The sequence below is a fragment of the Arvicola amphibius genome, chromosome 9 (genome assembly GCF_903992535.2).
Source record: "Arvicola amphibius chromosome 9, mArvAmp1.2, whole genome shotgun sequence".
Taxonomy (NCBI): Eukaryota; Metazoa; Chordata; class Mammalia; order Rodentia; family Cricetidae; genus Arvicola; species Arvicola amphibius.
Window position 1 is genome coordinate 4436883 of NC_052055.2, and position 13570 is coordinate 4450452.

General features: G+C 53.6%; 1 protein-coding gene across 1 annotated transcript; it reads right to left on the reverse strand.

Annotated features, from left to right (window-relative positions):
- Nucleotides 1–444: 444 nt before the first annotated feature.
- Nucleotides 445–6846, reverse strand: Klf10 (Kruppel like factor 10). The gene is made up of 4 exons (XM_038342454.2): nt 6649–6846; nt 3719–3949; nt 2708–3620; nt 445–2119 (listed from the first exon to the last, which is right to left on the reverse strand). The coding sequence occupies exons 1-4, from the start codon at nt 6682–6684 to the stop codon at nt 1860–1862; spliced, it is 1440 nt and encodes a 479-aa protein (XP_038198382.1). The 5' UTR covers nt 6685–6846; the 3' UTR covers nt 445–1859.
- Between the last annotated feature and the right edge of the window lie 6724 nt (nt 6847–13570).

The window sequence follows — 13570 nt, forward strand, 5'->3', positions numbered from 1 at the left end:
ACCCAGAGGTATGCCCACTGAGGCGAAGGCAGCACTGCTTGGTCTGAGTGACTTTAACTTGGAGACTAGGTCAGCATCTTTCTCGTTGGCCACAGCACCTGCACTGCATGTAAACTCACTGTGGTGTTCTAGCTAACTCCGGTGTACTTAACAAGGTTTCGCTGAGGGCCAGAGCTACATCTGAACTATACATTATCAAAATGTACAAGAATATACAAAACTAAAACGTGAACTGTGTGGTGGTTCACACTTCAAACCCTAGCATGAGGGAGGCAGAGGCTGGAGGGCCATCTCAAAAACAACCAAATGCCCAAAAGTCATTTCTTTAACCGTCTGGCTCACCTATCATCTCAGCAAAGAATCCTGGCCTCAGGTTCCAATGTGAAGGAGGTCCATGTCAAGATGAGATAGAGAGTAGAGTTTTAACAAATCAACAAACCACTGTTTATACCAAAGGAAACTCTTTATTGTAAACAAGGTATAAAGTACAACAAAAAATATTGTGCAAATTGGAACTCATGATTCATCATTTTTTAAGAAAAATTTTTTTCAAGGGTTCAAGTTTGCATGTCAGAAACCTACACCCAAGATACAGAAAACAGTTTAAATAGGAGGTATAGTAACAGTTTTTCACTATAGATTTTGAACAATTTACCTTTACTACCAAGTGAATTATCCACTCTACACCAGAACAGAAATACTGTTAACAGAACTCACTGTTCTAGGCTGGGACGCAGCTCGGTGGGAGAGCACCCCCAGAACTGCAGTGTGACCACACGTGACAAAGTCTCGGTGCGCTCCAAGGGCGCCCAAACACTGGTTGAGAGCACAACTGCGTCGTGGACATCGTTTCAAGTGGAAGTGAATGTTCTAATGACAGTTCTTCTACCTATCTATCCCACAGCCTGAAAAACTAAAACTAAAACGGCTGTTAACTTCCTAATTTGAAAAAGCACGCAGTGTATCTTTGACGTAAGCGTCCTTTATGATGACATAAAGCCATCTTTCTCAGGAGTTATCTCAGATTCGACATCCCTTCTTATCAATACATACTTTCATCTTCAGGTTTTTTTCCTAAACAAAGTGCAACGAGTCTTCCTTAAGTCCACAGAAAACACACTGGTACACAATCTCCAAATCTACACGAGAAACTGCAGGCAAACTAAAACCTAAAGTAGAGTAAAATGCCTAAATGCTGGTAAAACTTTCAAAATAAAAAATGCACGAAAAAAAATTTTTTTAGCTGTGCTTCCAAGCAATTAAATTAATGAGGGTTCCAACTCTGACCCCCCCCCCTTAACAATGTACAGCTGTTCAACTTTAAATACCAAAAATAGTGGGGAAATGACAGTTTCAGATATACTTAATAATAACTACATCCATGGAGGTGACTGGAAGGATGAGGAACAATAAGCAAGATAACTCTAGGAGAAGATGGCATCTCTGCGGAACACAAGCTCATTCCCCAGCTCCATCTCTGTACCGCAACTTCCAGCCTCTAGATTCTTGAATCCAATGCTTTAGAAGAGCCACACGGCCAAGCTGGCCTCAAGTATAAACTGCAAGAACTAAGTACCAATGTGGACATGATTCAAGATCTGTGCTGACCTCATCTGAAACCTTCAACGCTATTCCAAGGAGAAAAAGCTTTCTCGTCTCTGTGTAAGAAATGAATCCTGCCCTTCTGTGACCTGCCTGTGGCTGAAGCACTGGCCATCTGACCCAGGCTGGCTTTCCCTCAGGCCAGGGGCTTCTGCTTTGGCCCCTGCTGGAGGACCACAGACTCGCAGAAGCTTCTCGACACCACCGCTGGCTCCTGACTGACCAAAGTAAGTTCTGGTTCTTCATCCCCCAGCCTGTCACTGTGCAGAGGCAGGGGTCGGAGGCAGAGCGACGTCACTCAACTTGCTCACCTCCATCTGCCAGTTTGGGAGCTTCTTGGCGGACAGGTGGCGCCGGGCGTGCTTGGTCAAATGGTCACTCCTCATGAACCGACGATCGCACATAGGACAGGCAAATTTCTTCTCGCCCGTGTGGGTCCGCCGGTGTCTGGACAGTTCATCAGAGCGAGCAAACCTCCTCTCACACCCTTTCCAGCTGCAGCTGAAAGGCTTCTCCCCTGAAACAAAGACAGCCAGACGGTTACTACCCCTACGAAGAACCTCTAGACTGAACACTCTACCACATCTAGAGCTGTACGTGGAGACATCATTTAAAACTGAAAGCTAGCCACTTTACAAATTACTGAAGTATATGCTAGTTGTACATGGCGTGCGGACATATGTCTTAAGTCCCAGCACTTGGCAGCCGGAGATGATCACACATCCCCAGATGTGTGCTACTGCTTCTGCCTCCTCCCCAAGTGCACCACGGGGCCCAGGGACAAATTTAACAAATTTAAAGATACTTGACCATACGCAAAGCAAACCCTTCAATGCACTCGTTTGTACTTGTGATTGTGATTTTTTTTTTTATTATGTATACAGTGTTCTGCCTGCATGTATGCCACCAGACCAGAAGAGAGCATCAGGTCTCATTATACATGGTTGTGAGCCACCTTGTGGTTGCTGGGAATTGAACTCAGGACCTCTGGAAGAACAGGCAGTGCTCTTAACCTCTGAGCCATCTCTCCAGCCCCTGTACTTGTGATTGTGGACAAACCCCACGTGCGCACTCATCTCTAAGACAACACACACGTGTGCAGTACCTGTGTGTGTTCTCACGTGGGCCTTCAGGTGGGAACTTTTAAAGTAGGTCTTGCCGCAGCCGGGATGGCTACAGACGTGACTCCTCACTCTGGACGAATCCATCTGCGGAGTGACTCTTGCTGCCGAAGGAGAGAATCCGGGTGCAGGGGCGATGGGAGACAGTCTGGTGCCATTGGGGCTTACCACCGTAGGTTTTGGGCTTTGCACAACAGGCTGGGGAACGACGAACATGACAGTGCCCTTGGGCACCTGGGTGCCCATGAACAACACAGGGGGGCAGACAGCTGGTGGCTGGCTGGCTGGAGTGCTGGGGACAACTGTGGTCACCAGAGAGTTGTTTGCAGGAAGGGGAACCATCTGGCAGATGACGGGCAGAGGTGGCACGCCCGCAGTGGACACGGTGGGTGAGGGGACCAACACGGACTTCTGCAATGGGGACGCAGGAGCCGGCTGAGACGGACAAATGACTGTCTCCGAGGATGGCACAACCAAGCCACAGGGCGCGGCACCTGCCTTCTCGGCACCCTCTGCCGGTGCGTTTGGCTCACATTTGGATCTGTTTGGTGGCACGGCTGCGCAGGGTATGTTCTTTCGTGAAGCCTCAGTGTTTAGGTGGGTTCTTCTCCGGAAAGAACTGTCCTGATGGCTGAGGATGCTAGCTGCTTTCACAGGGCAGGAGTGGTGGGTACAGAGCTGGGCATCAGCGGTGTGCCGGATGACACTGGTTGCCTGAGCCTTAGGGAGGGGAGGGGCCGCCACAGGACTCTTATCTTCCTCTTTGGGGGGAGCAGCAAGGAGAGCTTTGGGGGCATCGGAGAATGATTTGAAGTGGCCAGTAGATGGCGCTGGTGCCATCAGAGTTGACACTTGAGAGGGTTCAAAGTCAGAGGGGCTGTAAGGCGGAGTCAGACACTACAAAGAGAAACACCAGCAACACCGTGAGAAATTAAGAATTCCTTTATGTGAACACTAAAAAATGCTGCAATTTACACCCACTTAAGAACACTCACAAACGCCGGGATCGTGTGAAGGTCGGGTGTCCCTGGCAGCAAGCTCTCCTCCTCTGAGGTGTCAGACACTGGAGTGACAGGCCTGGCCTCAAGGAATTTCTTGAAACCATGCTTCCAGTCGCAGCTCATAGACACAAGCGCCTCCACAGCCTCGAAGTCACTCTTCTCCGTCTTGTTCCAGGGGTACACGCTCTCCCTCAGCTTCTCAGACATCAGCTCCATCTTCTCCTCCTGTACAAACCAACGTTAAACTTCATCAGCATTCCAGTTACTCAGGTGACAGAGATGTACAAACTTTTTATTTTCAAAACACTCTTTGACGTTAAAGGATGCCACCTTACCGTAGGCAAGGGAACCAAGACCAGGGTTGGTTGGTCCTAAAGTGCAATTTGACTTAAAGCAAACTACTCCCAAGTTAAACCGTTACATCCAGTTATCTGAAACTGGTAACTTCATTACAAACAGTAAAGTAAAATAAACGGGGGGGGGGGGGGGGGGGGGGGGGGGAGGGAGGATCTAGCCAGGCATGGTAAACTATGTGTGTAATCTCCGGACTGTGGAGGCAGAGGGGTGAGAAGCTGCACCTCAAAAACAAAACACAAGACAATCCAAGGCGGGAAAAACCCAGGCTTATTTTGGGCAAGTTTCAATCTCTCCATCTCTATTACTTTACTGGATCTATGCAACACAACGGGACCAGATAGGCATAAAAATCTATGTGCTTAGAATTTGCAAAACAAACCCAAACCAAACTCCTCAGAGTGCACAAGTTGGTTTTAATTTATTTAAAACACGCCTTGGTAAGAGTTTGTTTGTGCAACTCCACTAAGAGTTCCTTGAGCTGCATTTCAAAAGAAACACCTACCATCTCTATTTTCCTTTTAAAAAGAACTTTCAAATCCTTCTGATCAATGCAGAGGCTGCAAAAATTATGAAAATTCTTCTAAACTGGAGGGGGGGGGCACAGAACAAGAGTTCAAGGCCAACTTGGGCCATATAGCAAGTTCAGGGCCAGACTCACTCAAAAAGACAGAGCAAAACTAATAAATAAAAATTGTAAAGATAGTCTCAAATCTTTAAAAAAAAACAAAAAAAAAACAAAAACCAACCTCCCCCCCAAAACAAAAAACAACCCATAAGTCTATCTTCCTATTGAGGGTGTGGGGGAAACAGACATTGTTCTTCGACTATTACTAACAATGTCATTGCATAATCGTTCGCGCCTTTATGTAAGCTGCCATGCGAAGCCTAAGTGTAAAGCCTCTAGGCACCGACGCAAAGAAAGGGGTGGAAAAAAGGCAGGCAGGCAGGGGTGAAGAATGTGCGCCGGGAAGGGAAGCTGGGAGGGGGGCAAAGAGCCGGTGCGAGGCAGGAAAGGGAAGCCTGGCGGGGGCGGGGCGCGGGAGGCCGGCGGGGGAGATCCTCGCTGGCGGGGACCAACGGATGGGGCCGCCCTAACCTCAATGAGGCTGGCGGGTGAGTCACCGGGAAGCCTGCCCGCCGCGCGCACGTCCCCGCGCCCCGCCCCTGCCATTGGCCAGCCGGCCTGCGGCCCGTGCCCGGATTGGCTGGGCGGCCCCGGGTGGGCGGGGGCGCGAGGAGGAGGAGGGGGCCGAGGCATGTGAACAAAGCGTGATCAGCGGCTGCTCCGGCCGGCGCAGGAAACGTGAACTGGGAATTGCCGCGCCGTCACCTTTCCCCTACTTCCTGAGCTGGGCCCCCGCCCCCGCTTGCCCGCCCGCCCGCCCGGGGAGGGGCCGCGGGCGCCGCCGCCAACCGCTCGCCAGTGCGCACCGGGCGGCGCGAGGGCTGGGCGGTGTCGGCTCCGGAGGCGCCCGCCCCTTCCCACTGCCCCCTCCCCGAGCCGCGGTTCCCTTAGGAACCGACAGCAGGGCCGGGCCTCGCTCCCGCCCCTGGCGGAGGCCGGGGCTGGGTCACTCGGGGACGAGGAGCTCCCCGGGTGCACCCTCTCGCCGCCCATGCCCGGGCCTCCGCCTCGGCTGCGGGAGGAGGAGCCGGGTCCCCGCGGAAGCACGACCGCCGCCCTCCTCCCGGGAACGACCGCTCCGAGCCTGGGGCGCTCCGCCCACTCGGCCCGCGGGACCTCGACCCACCCGCGTATCCCGCAGGCGCCAGGCGCCCCCTCGCTGCTGCTTCCGGCAGCCCCGGACCCCTCGCACGCCGCCTCTCTGCAGGCTCCCAGACGTGCGGGCGCCCACGGGCACGGGCTCCCCGCCTCGACACGCGGCCCCCGCGTCTCGCGGTCCCCGCTCCCCCGCCCAGCTGTCGGGCTCCAAAGCAGGGCCCTGCCCCCCCTCCCCGCCGAGAGTAATCCATCGGCGGCCACCTGCCTCCGGGGATGGGAGTCCCCTCCCGACGTCTGCGGGGGTGCGCCCCCCCCGGCGCCCCGAGAGCCCGCGCGCCATCCATTCCCCCCCAGCGCCGGGCGACCCCAGCCGTGTGGTCCCCACCTGGCAGCACCCCCTCTCCTCCCTCCCCGACGAGCAGGCGCCCGCCTCTCGGGCAGACAGCTCTTGAGCAGTCCTTGCCACCGCGGGTCGCGCTCCTGGTGCAGTCAGGGGCATCTCCCGCCAGTGCCAGGTGCAGGGCGCCCCCTCCAGCGTAACCGCGCTTCCAGGGAGGCAGCCCCCCTTTCCTGCTCACTCTCCTCCTCGGGTCTCCCCGAGACGCGCTCCCCCTTGTCTGCTGGACACCTAGGGACATGATCGCTGTCTCCTGGTGCGGGTCCCGGACTTCCTCTTAGGGCAGACCCCTCCTCTGCACACGCCCTCGATGATTGCCCCAGCCTGCAGGCAGGGAATCCCTGCAGGACCCCCGCTGCAGCCTGGGTCCTCGTCAGGCGTGGTTGCTGGAGGGGACTCGGGCTTCGTGCCCCGGCTGGGAAGGACCAGCATCCCCAGGTGACTTACCGAAGCCTGCTGGAGAGAAGCGCCGAAGTTGAGCATGGTCGGGCTGCCCGGGTGGCCGCAGAGTGCGAGCTGTGCCTCTCGCTGAGCCTGGCTGTGCTGGCTGAGGAGCCACAGACGGGCGCGCTGGAGACACTAGACGTCTACGCCGCCGCGCTCCGCGCCGTCTGCCCCCCTCCCCATTCAGGTAGCCGCTCTGCCTGCCCCGCGCTGCGGGGCGGGGGAGGGGGCGGGGCCTGGCGCTGGCCAATCAGCGGCAAAGGTGTGTGAGGCTTCGGCCAATGGGCTGGCGGGGCCACGCGTGATCAGCGGCTGCCCGGCTGCAAGAAGCTCTGTCAGTGGAGCGTGTACACAAGCCGAGGCGCCGTGTTCCCTCGGTCCTGCCCCGGGGAAACTCCGGGGACCACCTGACTCCGGGACGCCCCGCGCCCACCCCTCGTCTCCCAATCCTCCCGTCCCCGCCCATACGTGCCCGGGGGCGGTGCCGCCGGCGGGGGCAGAGCCGAGAGCGGGCGCGGTGGCGGGCGGCGTCCAGGCTTTGCAGAGAGCCGGACCCACGTGGGGGGTGGGGTAGGGAGGGGAGGGGGAGGAGAGGGGAGGGGAGGGAAGCCCGCTCCACCCCGTCCCCCTTGGCGCCCGCGGCGTCCGGGCCCCGCCAGGGAGTGGGCGGGACCCCGAGCGAGAGAGCATGGGAGGGAGGCGGAGGCCGCGAGCGCGGGGCCGAGCCTGGAGGTTTCCTCTGCCAGCGCGGTACTCTGGCTGGACCACCGAGCCGGCGGCATCTCCGAGCCTTTGCCGGGATTTGTCGCTCTTAGCCGCGAGGACGGGGGGGACCAGGGCGCGGCAGCGGCGGCGGGGAGCCCTGTCACGGAGCAGACACCTGCTCGCACTCGCCGCCCACGCCCCGGCGGCGGGCGCTGGCTCGCCCTCCCATCTGCAGCACAGACAACCGGCAGCAGGGCCCGCCTCTGCGCGTCCCTCCCGTCCTTCCTCCTGGGCGCCGGTGTGGGGACTGCGGGAAGCCCGGACCGTACACGGGGCCGGTGGCTTGGCCCGGAGCCCTAGACCCGAGCGCTTGGTGGCAGAACCGAGTTTGATCTTGGTGTAGTCAGTTTAAAACACAGTGCCCGTGCGAACTGTCTCCCAGGTGGACCCCCGCCCCCGCCTCCGCCCTGCCAGGAAACCGCTTGCGGGGATGGGGCGAGGAGAGAGGGCCCGAAGGTGGGATTCCTGGCTGGGTCCCTGCCCGCTCCACCACTCCCGGGTTTGGAAGCCGCCCGCGAGCAGCGCAGTAGCCGGGGCGGGGTATGTGGCCTCCTGGTCCCGGAGCTCTAGACTCCTCTTTGGCGCCCCGTTGCCCCACCCCCCTTGACCGTTTGTGCGGGTTTACAGCAGCTGCTGGAGCCAGAGGCAGTGATAACGGGGCTTAAAGCAAGCTGGAGATTTCTATCTTCTCCCTTGGACAGGCGGGTCTAGAGACAAAAGTCACTGTCCCCCTGCAGGCTTTATCAGCCCGCACGACTGAAAGAGCTCATGCTGTCCCCGTCACCCCAGGATGGGCAAGGGAGGGAATTGTTTTAGAGACCTCCAACTCTACCACTATCCCATGGTTCCTTCTGGTATACCTAAATTCAGCCATCAACAAGAGTAATGATAATACCGTGGGCCAGAGAGGCCCTGGATGGGGGTGGGGGAAGATGACTGAATGGCCTCCTGTCACTGCCTGCTCTGAATCCGCTGGAGGAGCGCCAGCTCAGCAACCCAGGCAGCTCTTCCTGCCTCCCTCCACCCGGTGCCCCTGCTTCTGTCTGCAGGAGTGTCCCTCCCTGCAGGCTTCCTTCCGCTTGGGCTGGCCCATCCTGTTGATCTGAGCCTGAAGGGTTGGAGCAGCTGGCCTGGGCACCTGCTGCAGCGCAGGAAGTTCTTGTGTGTGCCCAGCCGGCAGGCCTGCCCGCCTGTCTTCCTGTCAGGGAGCCGCCCCCTGGAGTGGCCACAGCCAGACCCACCAAGCCTGAACCCTGTGTCTTCCAGAATGTGGTGCCTGCTGGCGTGGTGCCCCCACCCCCGCTGAGTTGTAGGGAGCCTTCCGGACTTGGGATAACCACTACAGGAAAGAGGAGAGAAGGGTAGGAGGAGTGGGTCGTGGAGGCACAATTCTTGGGGATTCAGAGAAAGCTGTTCCCCAGGCACTTAAGACCCAACATCACCAAATCTAAAACGGTTTCTGTGCACTCTTAGAGTTAGTTCCTCATTGCGCATCCAGCCACTGTCACCTCCCTCAAAAACTTCAGTGGGATCCTGTTCATCTCCAGCTCCGTGCAGCTTTGGCACAGAAACACCTACTGTCTGCTTGGCGTGTTGTTCTGTCTGCCTGTCTTCGCCCTCCTCCCCTTTTGTCTTAGAATCCATTATGTAGCCCTGGCTGGCCTGACACTTGCCATGTAGATCACAGTGCCGGTTAATTCAGGCCAACCCTCCCGCCACAGCCTCCCAGGTGTTGGGATAATGGGCACCAGGCAGACACCTGGCTACGGTTTTCACCTCTTGCTTGGATGAAGTTATTTCTATCCATAATCCCGGGACATCCACCCACACCCCAGCTTGTTTTCCAGTGCCCATATTCCATGCTGAAAGCTAAGGTCTGATCACAACCCTCCCTACTGAAATAGATGGCTGACCTTTGCCTATTACAGGAAATCAAAGGTCAGCCCTTTATGAACTAGGAGTCCCAGGTACTTTCTCAACCTTTCCAGCCATCTGCCAAATTCTCCCCGTGCCCAGAGCCCCCATATAGTGTACTCTCATGGCTCCATGCCGCACCCCCATCCAATAAACACGGTTACTCATGCCTCTGATCATTTATCCACTGCATCCAATGAATGTTCCTGAGAATCTGTGTGTTCTAGGCTGGCCAGTAGATGGGCCTTGAACTCTCGATTCTCCTGACTCTACCCTCCAAATACTGGGATTACAGGGGTGTACCACCACACTCTGCTTCCCATTAAGACTTAAAGTTTAATCCCTGCCTTTTAGTCACATCACTCAGGAATCAGATGCAGGTGGATCTCTGAGTTTGGAGCCAGCCTGGGCTACACAGTGAGTTTCAGGTGGAGACCAACTCCTGAGAAATTTTCAGGCTATGGAATGAAATATGAGTTTTCTGTATGGTATAAAGAGGTTAGACTGTCTTTGGAGAACATAATTTTTTACCTGAAGGGCCTTTTTTTTTCTTTCTGGATTCAGGGTTCTTGCTCCCTTGCCATGTTAGTGAAACCTTCCTTGATAGTTGCAGGTTGAATTATTTGTCTGCCTCTGCTCCAAAGCACCCTGTACTAGAAGTAAAGTTCTTATTACATCATATTGCAAAGCCTATTATATAATACTGAGTCCAGCCCATGGTCCACCCAGATCTAAGCTCCTGTAAGATGGTGACCTCTTCATAATGTCTCCCCACATGTACACTCAGGCTGGCCTGGAACTCTCAGCAAGCCTCCTGCCTCAGTGCTCCAAGTGCTAGGATTACTGATGTGAGCGGCTATGCCCAGCTCCATAATTATCTTTCTTAATTGATATTTGTTCTATAACAGACACTTACGTTTTTTTTTCCAATGAAGAAAATAAAATTATAGATTGTCTCTGAAGACCCTGGGATTACAGACAGAATGTGGGCCAGTATATGAGTGGGCCCTTGTCTTAATTTGTGTTGTTACCAGACCCTTTATAAAATATAGTCATCTTAGTCATGAGTGAAAAAGGAGCCTTGGGTAGTCAAAGGTGGTACCTCAGATGCTGACCCTTATTGCTGATGGTGTTTCATTCCCTTCAGTCAGAATAGTGAAGGAAGGTAGCGATCCCCACTTGAGCTACAGATCTTAGAACACACTGTCCCTACCGGGCAGCTTCTCTTTGATGCTTACAGCCACTGAGTCCCATCCCCCGTCATTCGTTCATCTCCCCACCATATTAGCTGAACACTGAAGAACCATTGTAACAAAAAGTCCCTGTGTTGAAGGAACCTCTAGGATAGTGGGAGAAGCAAGTAACTGTAGCCATTGCTACATTCTGGAAGATTTTAAGAGAGGGGGTGCACAGGTTTAGGGGGTGTCTAGGAAAGTGTCAGAAAAGGCTCCCCAAGTTACTCCTCAAAGCCTAGAGTGGAGAGCATCAGCAGCTCAGTATACTCTAGAAACCCGAGTCACACACCCAAGCCCCAGAATGAGGAGCTTAGTCCTGTTGTGACATTGAGGGATGTAATAGAACTTTGGTCCCAGGGATGGTGAGGATGAGTGTTAGTGTGGAGAATGGACCTGAGGAGTGTGTGTGTGTGTGTGTGTTTGTGTGTGTGTGTGTGTGTGTGTGTGAGAGAGAGAGAGAGAGAGAGAGAGAGAGAGACAGACAGACTAACTCCAGAGTCAAGGTGTAGGTGGCAAAGATGAAACCTAAAAAAAGAAGTAGAGGAGGCCTAGAGAGGCAAAGACAGAGCTGTAACTTAACTGGATATAGGTTTGAGGAAGGAGAGGGTATTGGAAACATTGCTAGGTTTCTGGCTTATTCACCGGATTTAATGCCACATCATCGCCTGAAGAAGGGGCCACAGAACAGTCATGGGTTGTGGAGGACAGGAAGTCATTGTCAAGTTGGTTTAATTTTTTTAAAAAAGATTTATTTATTTTTTTAAATTATGTATACGGGAGGGAGCAGTGGCCACAAGAGGGCGTTGGATCCCCTGGAGCTGGAGTTAGGGACAGTTGCGAGCTGCTTGTCTATGGTGCTGGGAAATGAACTCAGATCCTCTGCAAAAGCAGTCTGTGTTCTCAGGCGCGAGCGGCTCTCCAGTACTGACAAGTTGGTTTAGGGCATGCAGAAGTGAGGCTCTGTGTGACACATCGGACAGAGATGTCTAGAAGTAGCATTGTCTTAGAGCTGGGGTTTAGGAGAGGATGAGGTGTGGGCTGGTGTAGTAGGAAGGCTGCTTGCTTGTCCCCGGCTGCTCAACCCCGTAATAATCACACAGACACATAGAAACCATATTATTTGCAATACTGTTTGGTCACTAGCTTAAGCATATTTCTGGCTAACTCATATCTTAAGTTAACCCATCTATGTATTAATCTATGTATTGCCACGAGGCTGCGGCTTACAGGGTAAAGTTCTGGCGTCTGTCTCCAGCGGGGCTACATGGCTTCTCGCTGACTCTGCCTCCTTCCTCCCAGCATTCAATTTCTGTTTTCCCTGCCTAGATCTACTCTTTATTAACCAACGGTATTCACAGCACACAGAGGGAAATCCCACATCAGGCTAGAGATGAAAATTCAAGAATTCTCGGGGTATAGTGGCATCCGAAGTTTGGAACAGATGAGGTTCCAAAGGAAAAGGGAGATCCAGAGAGAAGCAGACACGTGCACACAGGGACGTGCTGGCTAAGGGTGCTGTTCTGTCCTCGTGGGACAAAGTAGAGATGGGAGCCAAAGAAGGGCAGGTGGAGAGAGAAGGTGTGGGAAAGAGTAGAGGGAATGTCGGTTTCATTGCCGTGGTATAGTAACTGCTTTTCTCATCCCTGTGAGCAAATAACTGACTAAAAACAATCCAAGGGATCATTTATTTTGCCTTACAGTTTAAAGAGATCCAGTCCATCATATGTACTGCATGGTCCTGGGAACATGGGATGGCTGGGCACACTGTGTTCAAAGGCAGGGTACAGGGAAAGGAATACCGTGTTCACTTCCCTTCCTCCTGTTCCTCACCTAGGACCCAGCCGCTGCCCACATCACAGCGGGTCATCTCTCTTCACTGTTTAAGGTTTACTGCAGGGGAACACCCTTAGAGGACCACCCAAACGTGCGTTTCCAAGACAATTGTAGATCTATTTAAGTTAACAACGAAGATTAATGATCACACTTGAATGTGGTGGCACACACCTTTGATCCCTGCATTGGAGAGTTCTGAGTTCATGGCCAGCCTAGTCTTCCTGAGGAGCTCTAGGATATCGTGGACTAGATAGTGAGACCCTGTCTCAACAAAAACAAAAAGATAAGCTGTCATACGTGATTTTAAACTTATTTGGTAATATTTTTTATTCTTTGAAAATGTCATAATCAAAATATAGTCTGTTTTGTTCCTATCCACCTCCCACTCCCTCCCACTCCCTCCAGTGCCCTGTTCCCTCATCTCCCTTCCAGCTTCATGGACTCTCTTGTTGCTGTTGTCACTGTCATTTACCTAGAGTCCAGTTAGTGCTGGCTGTATGTGCGTGACTGTGGAGCTCTTGGCTAGGGCATGAGCAGCCTACCGCAGCCCTGTCCCCCCAGGACAGTGGCTCTCTCTTCATCTCAACTCCCCTCCTCCTCAGCCAGCTCCTATAAGTCCTTTTCTGGTTCTTTGTTTGATTGTTGTTTTTTTGTTTGTTTGTTTTTGTTTTTCAAGACAGGGTTTCTCTGTGTAGCTTTGGAACCTGTTCTAGATGGAACTCATTCTGTAGATCAGGCTGGCCTCAAACTCACAGAGATCCACCTGCCTCTGCCTCCCACGTGCTGGGATTAAAGGCTTGCGCCACCACCAGCTGGCAAGCTCCTATATTCTTCATGAAAAGAAAAAAAACATTTTTGTTAATACAGGGTAGATCAGGCTGGGCCTAAACTCAGAGCTCCTCCTGCCTCTGCCTCCTGAGTGTTGGAATTAAAAACCCAGCCAAGAAAAACCTTTAAACAAGGCATGGTAATCCTGGCACTCAGGAGGCTGAACAAGAGAATCACAGCTGCAGGCCAGCTTATACTGCATGATGAGCTTGGGGCCTGGTTGGCTGTATAGACTGTATCTCAAGAAGACAACAAAAGATGTATTTTTAATCCTTAACTCTCTTCAGCTAGTAATTCATGTCTCCCATGCAGTTGCTGATTAAGCTCAATCCTGCTTAGCTTGCAAGAGC

Bases quoted from the DNA above. Each gene is read 5' to 3' on its own strand.
- Klf10 (XM_038342454.2), bottom strand. From the start codon at position 6,684: ATGCTCAACTTCGGCGCTTCTCTCCAGCAGGCTTCG. The intron at 3,950-6,648 runs GTAAGTCACCTG...TGGTTTGTACAG, and splicing joins CTTCTCTCCAGCAGGCTTCG to GAGGAGAAGATGGAGCTGAT. The intron at 3,621-3,718 runs GTGAGTGTTCTT...TTCTCTTTGTAG, and splicing joins TTCACACGATCCCGGCGTTT to TGTCTGACTCCGCCTTACAG.